The 16416-nt window shown below is 40.5% G+C and overlaps 1 protein-coding gene across 1 annotated transcript in view; it reads right to left on the bottom strand.

The window, feature by feature from the left end:
- The window catches only part of LOC129706413 (protein kinase C-binding protein NELL2-like), a 229900-nt gene that overhangs the window by 89639 nt on the left and 123845 nt on the right, over positions 1 to 16416 (bottom strand). Inside the window, exon 14 of the mRNA XM_055650706.1 lies at positions 7689 to 7811. Coding sequence (XP_055506681.1) covers positions 7689 to 7811 — 123 coding nt within the window. The remainder of the gene's footprint in view (positions 1 to 7688; positions 7812 to 16416) is intronic.

The following is a 16416-nucleotide window of genomic DNA, read 5'->3' as shown; positions in this document are numbered from 1 at the left end:
CGCTTCCAATTCTCAGAAGATTGAGGAGGTTTGGCACATCAACAAATACTCTCTTGAACTTTTACAGGTGAACAGTAGACTGTTGACTGGTTGCATCATGGCCTGGTTTGGTAATTCAAAACACCCAGGAATGAAGGATGGTGAACACTGTCTAGTCCATCATAGGTACTGACCTCCCCACCGCTGAAGGGATCTGCAGGAGTCGATGCTGCAAAAAGGCAGCTTGCATCATGAGATACCCACACCACCCCGGCCTAGCTCTCATTTCACCCCTGACACCGGAAGATGGTACAGGAGCCTAAAGGCTGATTCAGGAGCAGCTTCTTCCCAATGACCATCAGGCTATTAAACACTACAACCACCTTATTTCCAAACTCTATATAGACTTGGTGACATTGTCTTTACCTTTGCACTATTATTGCTTGCTTTTTGTTGTTTAGTATGTTGTTTACAGAGTACTCTATTTACATATCTGTCAGGCAGCTGCAAGGAAGAGTTTAATTGTTCTGTTTCAGGATATATGGCAATAAAACACTCTGAAGTCTTGACGGATTAGTAGCCACGCTCTCATTTCACTCCTTCCATCAGGAAGATGGTAAAAGAAGCAAAAAAAGACCAGGACAAATCAGGGCTGGCAACAAATGATCTCAGGCAGGGGGCGTCTCAGAAAGGCTGATTGCTGGCGAGGGGCAGTGTGATCCCAAGTTAGGCACGTTACCTAAAATTAGAGAAATCAAAATTTAGCACCACTGGGTTGTAAGCTGCCCAAGAGAAATGAAAATGAAGTGCCGTTCCTCCAATTTGTGTGTAGCCTCGCTTGGCAATGGAGGAAGCCCAGGACAGAAAGATCAGTATGGGAATGGGAAGGGGAAATGTCCAAATGCATTTGGCCAAATGCAAGTTTAACTTCCGTTAAAAACTGAGGATGTCAAAGGAGATGACGCAATACTGAATATATAATGCATGGATTTAAATGTCTGCAAATTAATTCCATTCAAACAGACAGTCTTTATCTTTAGCATTCCTTTCCCACCGTCAAAAACTCCTAACCCTTAAAAAAAATATTGAGCTGTTCAAATTGCTTTTGCTCTTGACTATTCATGCATTCAACCGTTTCTTCAGAAAATAAACAGTATGGAGCTCTTTAATTGGCATCCTTAATAGAAACATGAAAAACAAAAAGTCAGTATCAGTGAACTTCTTCAGCAATCACTTTAGCCAACTTTTTTTAGGTTAGTTTTAGCAAGTAGAAAAGTGAAAAATGATCCTAACACACACTTCTATTTGATAAATTGTTTTTAAGCTTCCCAACCTATATTTTCACAATGATGACCCATGTTTAGTACTGGTTCTATAGAACATTTTTAAGCAGGTAAGATAAAATGCCATTGGTATGCACCCAAAATTTGTGCACAGAATTCACCATGGTCACAAATTCACAAATGATAGGAGCAGATTTAGGCCATTCGGCCCATTATGTCTACTCTGCCATACAAGCATTGCTGATCTATCTTCCTCTCTTAACCGCATTCTCCTGCCTTCACCCCATAACCCCTGACACCTGTACTGATCAAAAATCTATCTATCACTGCCTGATCATCCATTGATGACCTCCACAGCCTTCTGTGGCAATGAATATAGAATATAGTAGCAGCTAAGATTCATAAATGAAGTCTCCTCCTTGCCCGCTGCCTGCCCTGGAAGAGATCTATAGCTCTTGTTGCCTGCGGAAGGCATCACACATCCTAAAGGACCCATCTCATCCTGCACATCACTTGTTTGACCTTCTGCCCTCAGGAAAGTGTTACAGGTCCATCAAATCACACACCACAAGATTATCAAACAGTTTCTACCCCAAGGCCATCACCACTCTGAACTCTGCACTGAATACACACACCCCCATAGCCAATATTTTGTACTGCTATAACACTATACTGTGAAATATTGCACATTCTGACTTGACAACGATTTTCTTGCCGTTTTTGCTGTTTTCATTGTCATTATTATTTATCTGATACGTTGGAGCTCTGCTCGGGCAGTGCGCCTGAAATTTCATTGTATTATATTTACAATGACAATATAATGTATTATTATTATTATTATTATTATTATTATTATTATTATTATTATTATTATTATTATTATTATTCAAGGCCAGGATTCGGCACATATTGATCTGAGGTTGCCGAATACACAACCCTGTTTGTTGTCTAGTTGGGAATCCCATCTGAGGTACCTGTGTGGTTTTCTTTTACTTTCTTTTTTAGGATCTGTGTATCACTGGAAAGCTCAGGATTTCATGTCTACTCTTAATTGTCCCTAAGTAGGTGATGGTGAGAGTGGCACAGTGGTGCAGCGGTAGAGTAGCTGCCTTACAGTGCCAGGGAGCCGGGTTTGTTCCTGACTACGGGTGCTGACTGTAAGGAGTTTGTACGTTTTCCCTGTGACCGTGAGGGATTCCTCCAGGTGCTACACATTCCTCCTACATTCCAAACACATGCAGGTTTATAGGATAATTGGCTTCTGTAAGTTGCCCTTAGTGTGTGGGATAGAACTGGTGTATGGGTGATCATTGGTCGGTGTGGACTCGGTGGACCGAAGGGGCCTGTGTCCAGGCTGTATCTCTAAGACGAAAAAGTAAAAACTAAAAAAACAAACTAGTGAAGATACCCACACAGGATTTAGACCCTGCAACGCTGAAAGAATTGTAAAATGTTTCCAAATTAGGATGACCTGCGATTGGGAGGAGAACCTGCTGGTGATAATGTTCCTGTGTCCCTGTTTGTGGTTGAGGTTGTTAGTTAGAAGGTTGCTGTCAAAATAGTCTGAGCAAGTAGCTGCAAAGGCTTTTATAGATTGTACACGCTGTAGCCACTGTACATGGAGGAAATGAATGTTTAGGGTGGTGGTACTTTGAGTGGTGCTGCTTTGTCCTAGCTGGCGTTGAGGCTCTCGTGTGTTATTGGAGAGGCCCAGATCTGGGTGAGTGAAGAGTATACATCCATACTCCTGGCAATATGCCTTAAGGGCCTGTCCCACTTAGGTGACTATTTAGGCGAGTGCAGGAGACTCTGCGTTCGCCTCATGATCGCCACATGTTCTCTGGTGAGTCTCCTTCATAGTCGAGAGGAGTTCCTGCGTTCTGGGAACTTGTCGCGGCCTCTATGTCGTCGCAGCTAATTTTTCAACATGTTGCCATGGAGAAAATCGTTACTTTTGTAGTCGTAAGTGCAGTGGTAGTGAGGTCGCAGTGTCGTTGTAGCTCGTCAAGGTAGCAGTAGGTAGTTTTAGTTAATCTCCTTTGCTGACCAGGCATTTTCATTGGCTCATCGGGGAAAAAAATCATAAGCACAAGTTTTCAGAACCAAGGAAAACCGACCGGTAAAGTTAAATGCCCGCTAAACTTCACAGTTGTGTATCTCTGGCTTATTAAAAGTTGTCTGGCTTTTTAAGAGTGTCTCCACTCCTTCTTAACCCCCCCTTCTCCCCCTTCTCCCCCCCCCCCCCCCCCCCCGCCCCCGTCCTGCTCTTTTAAAGGCCTTACTGTGCTAGCCGTCTTTAACCTTCTTGTTCATCGCAGTGTGTGTGTATCACCTTGGCTTTGCACCGTGTGAATTTCAGACAGCGCTGTGTGTTTGTGGCCCCCGCCTTTGTGATGTGTTGTGTGTGTGTGTGTGTGTGTGTGTGTGTGTGTGTGTGTGTGTGTGTGTGTGTGTGTGTGTGTGTGTGTGTGTGTGTGTGTGTGTGTGTGTGTGTGTGTGTGTGTGTGTGTGTGTGTGTTTCCGCTCTGACGGTTGCTGTTCCAGTTCGCGGTTTTTCAGGCGAGTGCCGCGAGCTTGAAGGTCACGGGCAGTTCGTTGAAAAGTCACCTAAGTGGGACAGGCCCGTTACGATTTTAGGAGATGTGTCACATGCTGCAAGATACCCAGCCTCGCACAAGATGCAATGCCTTTCCTTTCATCTCTTCTCTTCCCACCATGCAGGGGCTTAAATAGTCTTTCCAATTGCACTTCTTTCAATCTAATGCAGTGCATTCAGTATCCACAATATGGCCTCCACTCTGTTAGAGACACCAAACTCCAATCTTCCTGTCTGTTGTCCCCTGTACTGTTACAACAAGGCTCAATACAACATTGGGGAGCAACCTCATCTTATTTCTGGGCATGATTGCATCCTTCAGGTCTCAGTATCATTCCCTAGTCTTAGGTTACACACTTTCGCTCTGTGCTGAAACTGACCATTTCTGTTTATTTGTAGGAAGGAACTGCAGTTGCTGGTTTAAACCAAAGATATACACAAAAAAATGAGGTAACTCATTGGGACAGGCAGCTTCTCTAGAAAGAAGGAATGGGTGATGTTGCGGGTCGAGACCCTTCTTCAGACTGGAGAAGGGTCTCAAACCGAAATGTCACCCATTCCTTCTCTCCAGAGATGCTCCTTGTCCCAATGAGTTACTCCAGCTTTTTGCGTCTATCTTCATTTCTGTTTATCATCATTTTGGCTTGGGATTTTCTTTTCCTATTTGTGTCTTCTGACTTTGCTGCCAGCACCACATTATGCACACAAAGAAGCATAATCTGATCCAAAGATCTATGCTACCAATTTTACCAATTTGGATATTCAATTTATTGTACCCATCCTTCCCCCATCTTTGCTCTTCATTTGAAGACAAATAATCCCACAATGAAAAGGTAAACTTTTTCTCTTTCTGTGGATGTTGGCTGACCTGCTGATTGTTTCCGGATACACGGAGAACATGCAAACGCCACACAGACAGCACCTGTAGACAGGATCAAACCCGGGTCTCTAGCGCTGTAATGCAGCAACTCTACTGCTGCACCACCGTACCGCACAAACTGTTAACTGGTAGTTTAATATCCCATCTATATTGTATTTTTATTTTACACAATCTTCAATGGTCAATAAAATCAGGCTGAGTGTAAAATAAATAGTTCGACCTGACTGCATATTTTCCAGCTGGGAGAGTTTGTTTAAAATAAATCCCTTGGAATCGATCATAATGACTTCCGAAAGAGCACCACCATTGACCTGCTGCCTGTTTATTGAGGAATGATGCTTGGAGCTGAACTGACATCATACTGTGGGCATTCGTTGTGTTTGGTCCAAAAATAATTAAAAACCTTTCACTTTGATTTTTGCCTCAAAAAACAAAGATCGTCAACTTAAGAATCATTGACAACACAGATTGGACCCTAGAGTTAATTTTGATCTCAAGCTCATCGGTTCAACAATTTAATTTTGTCGCTTTAGTGCATTTTTTAGTTAGCAGAAAAAAATCTGGGAACATTAACTTGCAATATTATCACATGGTGTCTGGGAGTAATGTTAGTATTATTTACCCAATGGCATGAGTGAAGCCAGAACAATCAATGCATCAAGCCGAGTTTATCAGCTAATAGATAATTCCATATTTGTATTTCTCCATTCTACCCACCAGGTACAGGAAAGGAAATTATTTTGTTTGCATTTTACAGATGATTAATTGTGCTCTTTTAATGTTAACACCATCAATTATTACAAACATTTGGGGCCCTGTTATGTTTACATATCTTTTAAATATATAATGATGTATTAATGCATCATCATTATGATGCAATGCTTCTATTATCTTCTAAATTTAATTAATAATAATCTTCATTCTTTTCATTAAAACCACTGCACGCAATATCACATCAGTTGTACTATAACCATGGAAACCAAAATGAAACCCACCAGAGGTTCCTATTGGTTCTTGTAACCCATTGCTTTAAAATATGTTGAGTCTAAATTATTCTATAAACAACTGATTGCAGAAACATTAAACTTAAAAATTCAGCTTCTGACATTAAGAGACCTCACGATTACTGTACAGTGATTCTTCTATTTACTAGATGATAAAGAATATGATTGTCACTAGTCAGGGAAATCTTATCCAAACCAATTACATGGTGATAAGGCTGCTATCAGCCATGCTCCAAAAGTTATTCAAATATACAGTAGTCTTCTTCAATTAGTCTTGTTGGTTGCAATTTTACCTGTTGCTTCTGCCTTCATGAAGTAAATATTTTGACTTGGGCTCACTAACAGTATTGGGTGTTTTTGAGTTTCAGGTGCATACTAAATTTAAATTAATTGAAGTAATTTTCACTTTCTTGCTCCTTTCACCAACACATACCACCAAACCAAACGTATCACCAGTCCAAAGTAATTTTAAGTAATGTGGTCTAATAAAAAATGGCCTAATTTTGATGAAGGAGTGCTTTTTTTAGGATATAAGATTTGGCTGAACTCATTTAGGAGACTGAAATTAATTTGGTTTGGGTTAGAAACCTCCATTATCTATAAGATTGGCTGTACATTGTTATTGCTGTTGAGGAAAAAAATAATGGTGCAGTGCTGATCTTAACTTTAATCAGAGCTGCAAAAGGTAACAGAGGAATTTTAATGGAGACACAAGGGACTGCAGATGCTGGTCTGCCACAAATGTACACAAAGTGCTGAAGTAACTCAGCGGTTCAGGCAGCATCTCTGGAGACCATGAATAAATGATGGTTCTGGTCGGGACCCTTCTTCAGATCCGATCTGAAACGTCACTTATCCACGTTCTCTAGAGATGTTGCCTGACCCACTGAGTCACTCCCACACTCATAAAATTGTAAACTGCCCTTAGTATGTAGGATAGTGCTAGTGTACGGATATTGCTGGTCGTCATGGACTCGAAGGGTCAGTTTCCGTGCTGTATCTCTAAAGTCTAAAGTCTAAGGAATTTTAATGTTCAGCAGAAAAGGAGGACAAACATTTAAAATAACTGCAGCTTAAAATTGAAAAGATTTTTATGTGGTTTAATTTACCATTGGTTCAGACTTCAATACTAGTAATTTAGCAATAAATGTTAGTTTAGTTTAGTTTAGAGATACAGTGCTGAAACAGGCCCTTTGTTCCACTGAGTCCATGCCGAACAGTAATCACAATAGGGACAATTTACAATTTTTCCTGAAGTCAAATGGGCACAGTTGCTGCCTTACAGCACTTACAGTGCCAGAGACTGTGTTCAATCCCGACTATGGATGCGGTCCGTACGGAATTTGTACGTTCTCCCCATGGCCACGTAGGTTTTCTCGGCAAGGCCTTTGGTTTCCTCCCACATTCCAAAGGCGTACAGTTTGTAGGTTAACTGGCTTGTTATGAATGTAAAATTGTCTCTAGTGGGTGTAGGATAGTGTTAATGTGCAGGGATCGTTGGTCGGTGCGGACTCAGTAGGCCGAAAGACCTGTTTCCGCGCTGTATCTCTAAACTAAACTAGACTAAACTAAACAAACCTGTGTATCTTTGGAGTACGGGAGGAAACCGGACTGCCCGTGGTCACACGGGTAGAATGTGCAAATGCCGTACAGTCTGTGCCAGTAGTCAGGATGAAACCCGGGTTTCTGGCACTGTAAAGCAGGAACTCTACTGCTGCGCCACTGTGTCACCCTACTCCGGGTGGGTGTTGGTGTATTTATTCAAATCAGGCACGTACCATTGTGACATGGATTTGAAGTTTAACGCACCTGAGGTGTGACTTTGGATTGAAGATCAACATAAAGCATATAAAATTGTGCTTGAAAAGATTAATCAATAATATTAAACATTCTTACACTTCACACTGATTCAAGTTGAAGAAAGTCTGTATGTTTGCACAACTTACCCTTACATTGAACACCATTGCCTGTATATCCGGGTTTACAGATGCAGTTGTGACCTCCAACAGTATTAAAACACAAAGCATTCTCATCACAGCTGTGTTGATCTGTGCTACATTCATCGTGTTCTGAGGAGAATAAGAAGAAATAAAAAAAACATGAATACTAAATAATAGATTACATTTCTAAAACTTGCCTCAAAGAAACAAAAAGCTATGAATTGTGTTGGGATCATCAGTATTTACCACTGTAATGTCAGCAATTTAAAGACTTCCATCTGAGCACAGGTTCCTGAAATGGTAGTTAGGTTAATAGCTGTGTCGCTCCTGCGAGCACGTTACAACAACTTTCCGCCACCGATCTGCTCGATGTCGAGCAGCTTTCAGTTTCACTGTACATGTATAGTGACAATAAATGGCATATCTCAAGCATCCTGCATCACGATAGACCTCAGACAGGGTGTGCTTTCCTGTTGATTTCAATGGAGGGGAACGGCTACAAGGAATGTCTGATGAACCGTCCCAATCTGAAATGTTCCCTATCCATGTTCTCCAGGGATGCTGTCTGACCCATTGAAGTACTCCAGCACTTTGTGTCCTTCTTTGTAAAACAGTATCTGCATTTCCTTGTTTCTAACATAGATTTTGCACAATAATCTGTGACAATTTATTACAAACTCCACTCTGGTCTAGTTACTTAATGTTCCTATATGTTGGACTGTCAAGTTTTTCTGCAGTTTTGACGGTCTTTGCCTTGATGCTTCTCATATGTTTATGTACAGGCCTTGGCCTGTCGTTCTTATGATCCCACTATGAAGCTGTAGGCCCAGTTGAACATATGTGTCAATAGGGCCCAATACGTCATGGTGGGAATCAGTCCTAATCTGGACTCTAGTTCCCACCAGGGCAACTACCAAAGGTCAATCTGCGTTTTGTTTGGGAATCCACAGTGAGCATATGCATCTCAGAAGATCCTTGGATTCCAGACCTTTTAATTAGTTTGTCTTTTCTTTTAATTTGGGCACATTAAAACATTCCGAAGAATTCCAAATGTAAAACGTAAATTTAAATATTTCAGTCCCCCATGCATTTATCTGGGATTTCCTCAAGACAGATATATCTGTTCTTATGCTGTAGAGATTGTTATAATTTATACATTTAAAACTAGTCATGGTTCTCTTTGCACATCCAAGGTTATTATAAGGGCAGTGGAATATAAAGGATATCTAGGGATGGCACAATGGCACAGTAAGTAGAGCAACTCTCTCAGTGCTGGAGACCCGACTTCCATCCTGAACTTGGATGCTCTCTGTGTGGAGTTTACATGTTCTCTCTGTGACCTCGTGGGTTTACTTTGGGTGCTCTGGTTTCCACCCAAAAAAGACGTGCGGGTTGGTAATTTGATTGGTTGTTGTGAATTGCCCCCGGTGTGTGGGAGAGGGGTAGAATCTGGAGGAAGCTGATGGGAATATGGGGAGAATAAATTGAAGAATTTGTGTAGATGAGTGGTTAATGGTTGGCATGGCCTTGGTGGGCTGAAGTGCCTGTTTTTATGTAGTAAATTCAAATTCTAGCTCTTTCTAAGGTCATTTTATGCATTCTCAACATGAAGAAGTACTCTTGAGATTGATTTGTGATCTTTTTTAGTAGGACCATAGCCGAGGTTTTCATTATCAATGGATAATGAGGGGCAAAGCTCTGTGCAAAGTTTCAAAGGTGGCATTGATACATTGTGAAATAATGTATGGAAACGATTGGCACAGTGAATGAAAAAAAAAACCGACATGCCCATGTAGTATTCACTGTAAATATCATAAATAAAAAATATTTCTGGAATAAATGCCCAGTTAGTTGAGTTGAAAGTTTCTCCATAACGGCATCTCTTTCTTCCACTGGTTCTCAGAATAATCTTCCTGTTTTGTTTCAAGATAAATGATTGCTCAGTTCTATTGTTAGTTACAAGGGGGCGTATCAACAATTGTGATAAATGAACAGAAATCTTTCCTATAAATAATATTTTGCAGAGGGACTGATCCATGGTTCAAATATTGGCAAACAATGTAAAAAATATTTGTATTGCCTGTTCTCACAATTTGGAGTTGCAATTATTGCTCGCCAGCTGAGTAATTTCTAAGGCAAATTCATGTAAACCAGAGGCAGACCAAAGTCAAAATATAGTGATATATTCCTTTTTCCTAATGAACACTACCAAACCAAAATATAAAATGCTGGAAGAATTCAGCGGGTCAGGCAGCATCTGTGGAGGGAATGGAGAGGCGATGTTTTTCATTGAGACCATTGTGCAGTAAAGATTTTTGTTAATTTTCCACTGAACCAGTTATGTTGTTATTGTATTTTCGAGTGTCAGACCAAAAATTACCCCCATTACTGGGATTTGAAACACAGCACTAATTTTGTGTCTAAGCTTCACACAATACCACTTAGTACTGCCTTCCAGTATTCACGAGTGGAGCGAGGCCAGTTTGTATTCTGACTTCCTTAAGTTTTATATATAGAATGTTCTATGTATGGCACTGAAAATGAGGCCAAGTGATAATAATCTTATGTATGACAGGATGTCGGGGCAGCAGATGCTGCAATACCTACAAACCTGGATTATCTTTTTAATCTTTAATTAAATGTCATAATTCACAGAACCGCGACCTGTATTATTCTGTCAATCCTTATCAGTTGAACTTCAATACTCTCCCTGGTCTCATGACAGTAACACTATGGAATCAAATGTTGCTGTGGAATGGTGAAGCCAAGGATTTGCATTGTATACGTGCGTCCAATTCCTCCATTTCTCTCTCCCTCAGCACCACCATCTGATTAGAAACAATGTCACTGAAGTGGGACCCAGAACACGCGAGGTCCGTGCATGGAGGTCTGTGCATAGGAATGACGGCTATGTATTTGTGACAGCAAAGGCAGATGACCACAGTAAAGCAAGATGGTGCCGTCATTAATGTTAGAAATATTATAATTGTTCATTTTGACTGCATCCTGATTTGCATGGATATTAGTTTAATTTAACATATGAATGGTATGCAATTGAAATGGTTACATTGTTTCCAAAATGTAAAAGCTACAGGTAATTGGATATTATGATATTTCCATTCCAAAAATTAGAAGACATTTTGATGGCACTATGACATAGTTCAAGGGTTTAGAGGGCTAGTATAGGGTGGAAGATTGCAACCTTCACGTGGTCCGCCCTGTTTCGCCCAATCAACCCGGCGTGCACAATCAAATAAGATCAAATAGTACAAGTTGTCGTACAACTTTAGGCTGTACGCGCCATACGCAAGAAGAAGAAGAGGGCTAGTATCAAATAAACTGTTTGACCTTGCAGTTTATTGCCCTGTGACTTTCCTTTACTGGTGCCAACTGTGTTCAGGACAATACAGCTTTGTCCACAAGCAGGTGTCAAATGTCCCCATTGTAAGTACGAAGAGGTTCACCTCTGCATCAGTTCCAACCCTGGAGACACCAGTTTCTCTCCTTGATGGGCTTCTGACCAGTAATAAATGCTTACACACCGCCACAATGCTGGATATTTGGGTGCACAATTTGCACCGGAAAACAAGCAACAGAGTCAATAAATGTCTGGGTTATTTACAAAATCTTGCATATTATGAAAGGTTAATTGTTGATGAATAGGAACAAACCTGAAGCTTTCAACCATACACACTTAAGAATCTTGTTTTACTTTGAACCAGGGAATGTTATTTAGGAGCATTTAACATTTCAGGAATACGTTGATGCATATATTTATTATCGACGTGAGTAAGACATGCACTTCCAAAAGCTCCGGCACCTCAGAGCTAACAGCGTGTGACAGCTCAAATGTCCTGCGTTAGTCACATTCAGTGGGCTGTGACAAGGTAAATGACACCAATTACCAGGTATAATTACTGCCGCTGACAGTATCTTCCCCCAAGTGATTGTTTGATGAGTTTTGCAATGCCTGTGATGTCAATCCCTACTTCAAGTGAGGCCTCTGTTGCTGTCAGTTGTCCATGCGCACATACTGATTTACTGTTACAGCAGTCTGCTCCCAATATCACACTCTGATCAGTCAACTCAACAGGACCAACAGGACTCAGTTAATTCCAGCACAAACAAAGTATTTAGAATCATATTCTACTGATATCTTAACTTGACATTGGAAACCCAGGAAGAAAATGATTCCATCCTAAATCATCAATTGCTCCAACCAAAAGCATTGCAAAATATTATTTTGAAATGGCTTGTCCATTTGTGTAAATTAGGGGGTAAATTCCTCATTATGTGAGCCGAAGGAAAATTGATTGGTCTTTTTAAATTTACATGATACTTTTGTTGTGACTAAATTGTTTAATTTTGTTTTACTTTCCAGGACTTGTTTTTTCTCCTTCATCGGCCTTCCATTTGCAGCACATGTTCAAACTTATAACAACAACTTGTCAAATAAGATGCGGGCTGCTTTACTCCACCTCAGTTCACTTTCCATTAGATACTGGGTAGTTATATAGCTAACAAATCAGAAACTCTGTGAGCCTTCTTGCAAAGGTTCCTGAGAAATATGGTTGAATATGAAGGTCCCAGCACTAACTACTTGGAACATGTGTTTGCAAATATGCTTCAGTTTAAACTAAGGGTTAACATTTATGTCACTTTTAAAAGTAATAATTAAAATGAGAAAGAAAAGTAACGTGCAGTAAAGAAATTAAGTTGATGGGATGTCAAAGGTTTATCTTTAAATTGTCTTTGTTCTAGTGGAAGCCTATTGGCCTGATACATTAGCTCTGTGGTGTACTCTACAAAGGCTGCCTAGCTTGATGTGTATTTCCAGAATCTTTCATTTTTATTTCATACAGTAGAAAGGGCAATGCAATTGGAAGTACTTTAAAAAGACTTCCATAAATGGGTATGATTAACATACATCCTGCTTTGTTTTAACATTAATTATTGGCTAGAAGGTGGATCAGTAGACCCGGTTTCCCTATTATTGCCACCATTTGCACAGAGATGCTGAGTGGCTGGAATGTTTGGCTGTTTCCAACAGCAAGATGGTTTATTATACAGATCTGGCTCCTCCAATACATCAAGGCATCATTCTGATTATTTGAGGATACTAGTTTTCACTCTGCACACTCCACTTGTTTATGTGGTGACCTTAGAGTCATACAGCATGAAAACGGGTCCTTCAGCACAACTTGCCCAAACCGTCACACCTATACTAGTCCCACCTGCCTGCGTTTGACCCAAATCCCTCTAAACATATCCTATCCATTAACCTGTCTAAATGTTCCTTAAATGTTGCAATAGTACTTGCCTCAACTTCCTCTTCCGATAGCTCATTTCATACACCCACCATCCTTTGTATAAAAAAAGTTACCCCTCAGATTCCTATTAAATCTTTCCCCCCTTACCTTAAACCTATGTTCTCTGGTTCTCGATTCCCCTACTCTGGGTAAAGGACTCCCAGCATTTACCCTATCTATTCCTCTCATGATTTTATACACCTCTATAAGATCATCCCTCATCCTCTTGTGCACCAAGGAATAAAATCCTAGCCTGCTCAACCTCTCACTTTCGCTCAGCCCCTCGAGTCCTGGCAACAAACTCGTAAAAAGACCACAGTGAATGCAGTTGGCCTTGATGGTGTCATGGCTGGTTATTCTTATACTGAACAGTAACATTGTCAGAGTTGTGAATCCAAACCAGAAGAAGTAACAGTGTCCCTCCACAAATGCTACTAAGAGTCTTGGATTCATCTACCTTTTCCTTTTCATCTCCCTTCTCTGTATTTTTTTTCAGGCCAGCATGACCTTTGATCAACCCAATTTTGCACTGACCTTAAGAAGGTAGATCCCACTGGGTTCAGGGGATTTATCAGTAAGACACAGATGAACCCCAAATTCAGAATGATCTGGGATCCTACACACTTACCAACGAGCAGTGCAGACAATACAGATCCATAGTCAGCAATCACGCTTTCAAGTTATAGGAGTAGAATTAAGCCAATCAGGCCATGGAGTCTACTCCGCCATTCAATCATGGCTGATCTCTGCCTCCTAATCCCATTTCCCTGCCTTATCCCTTGATATCTGTTCTAATCCAAGAGCAGGGATCAGTGGTATGAAGACAAAAGGGACTTCAGATGCAGGGATCAGCTATTTCTAGGCACTATAGACAAGGAATCACTTCTACTGCACAGAACTATAATGATATGCACAAAATATTGGGTTCCAGTAAAACTTTTCACTGTGCTTCTAATTGTATTTTGTGAGCCATTTTACAGTTTTGTTTCCTTCTCTATGTTGTATGCCAGAGGTCAGATGAGAGCACCCTCAAAATACTCTCGAGCATGTGAAACCCCAGTGTGACTCACATCTCACTGCTCATTATATACAAGAACAATACATGTCACACTTTGTAAGGAGGGAGAGAAATTAAATTGGATAGGTGTCTATTAGCTGGCTGAATTGTATGGGAGTTCAATGCAGATTGACTGAAACCTACCTATTAGTCTGCAATTAAACTGCAATGTGTCCAAATTGTGAAATGGCAATAATTTTTTTTGACAGCAATACAGATTTAAAGAAATGTCCTAGAGGACCCAAAGAGATGAAGGCACAAATAAGAGAAATGTTGTATCAGTGATTCTACAAGCTATTGATCCAGTGGTATCACTCATTATTTTTAGCCGTTCCTGGGAGGTTTGTATAATAATAAGTATGTTTCCACACTCCAATCAAACGGAGAGACTAAAACACTTGTTTCTGGCTGAGTACTGACAGCATCTCGAACATACAGGAAACTTCTTATTTCCCTGGAGTGCCCTATTTTATTAACGGAGCACAAGGCCCTGAGCAACCCATAGGAGCCAGGGCCAATGAACCCTGCAGTTCCAATTTTGGAGAGCAGGGTGGTGAATAAATATTTGTCAAAAACGGTATATTCCCTTGATATTCAACCCATGCTTTGGCTCTCGAGCAGACCGCATAAATGGGGTTTTTTTATGCTTCATCGGTTTTTAATTGTACATTAGTGAGGGAATTACTCTGCTTCTGAATACTCTGTTGCTCACATGCACTTTGTGACTTTAGACTTCAGAGATCCAGCGTGGAGACAGGCCCTTTGGCCTACCGAGTCCACGCCAACCAGTACACTAACACTGTTCTACACACCAGGCATAATTGATAATTTACAGAAGCCAATTAACCTACAAACTTGTATGTCTTTGGAGTGTAGGAGGAAACCGGAGCACCAGAGAAAACCCATGCAGTCACTGGGGGAGAATGTACAAACTCCATACAGACAGCACCCATAGTCAGGATCGAACCCAGGTCTCTGCCACTGTAAAGAAGCAACTCTACCACTGCACCGCCTGACCTATTGCACCAATCCTGTACTCTTTCTTCTCAGTTTGTGGGAGTTGTTCTGGAGAAGAATATTCTTAATGCATGGAGCAGCAAACTGTCTGATACCCATCTTTGAGAAATGTTTCACGAATCCCTTGGCACAGTGGCTGCACATTACTATTTTAGTGCCTACTAAATGCACTCTTGCTGAGTTAAGACCGAGGTTTGAGGTTCAATTCCCACTCCAGGTGTATGAGCATAAAATCTAGGTTACTTCTGACAATCCCAGGAGAATTCTGAACCTCTGGAAAAGCTATGTTTAAGATAAGTTGATAAAGCAAGTTTCTGTCAGATGTAAAAGACCCTATTGTACCATTCTCAAGAGGTTCCCGGCAACAGTGTTTATTGCTCAACCAACATCAATAAAAGACAGATCATATTACTATCTCTACGTGTCTCTGACATTGCAAAAGTAACAACACTTCAGAAGTACAATAGCAGTAAATTTCCTTAGGATATCTTAAGATCTTGAAATGGCCAGATTTCTCTGTGAAATTATACCAGCATTCTCTTCCCCCAACTCTCTGCAAATCTTATAAACAGCAAAGATCAAGGTTCTGGCTTTGCCTGGTACCAAGTACTTAATCAAAGCTTGTCCCAAATTTCCTAGTGGATGTTTTTTTAGACTTTAGAGATACAGCAAGGGAACATGCCCATCGGCCCACCAAGTCCGTGCCAACCAGCAATCACCCCACACACTTGCACTATCCTACACACTACGAGCAATTTACAATGTTACCAAATCCAATTAACTGGACTTTACTGGACTTTATCTTGCACTAAATGTCATGCCTTGTATCTACACACTGTGGGCAACTTGATTGTAATCATGTGTTAGACTTTTTACTGACTGGATAGCACGCTACAAATATTTTATTGTGCTTTGGTACACGTGATAATAATAATAAACTAAATTAAATCAACTTTGAGAGACAATTTAATTTACCTGATTAAATGGCTTTCCTCACTATTTTCTAATTTCCCTCTGAACAAATTGAATTGGGATTTTGTATATCTTCTTAACATTTGTATATTATCAAGCCAGACTCTTATGAATGTAAAACAACACTTAACATTTTATGGGATTCGGATTCTGTCTGGTAGTAGCATAATGTAATCCACCCAGCCTTATACTAGTTGGCTCTTGCAGGTGACTGTGGTTGAGTTACCTCCATTCCAATATCAAGTGGATTAAGTAATTAGAATAATAATTATCAAGTTATTAGAATAGAGTCAGCCATTTCGGAATAAGATTAAGGGTAAGACAAATTGAGCCAAAGGGTCTGTTCCCATGCTGGTTTTTCATATATGATGTATTAAAG

The sequence above is a fragment of the Leucoraja erinacea genome, chromosome 19 (genome assembly GCF_028641065.1).
Source record: "Leucoraja erinacea ecotype New England chromosome 19, Leri_hhj_1, whole genome shotgun sequence".
Lineage (NCBI taxonomy): Eukaryota > Metazoa > Chordata > Chondrichthyes > Rajiformes > Rajidae > Leucoraja > Leucoraja erinaceus.
Note: the sequence above shows the minus strand (reverse complement) of the source record. Positions and strands in the feature narration are given on the sequence as shown.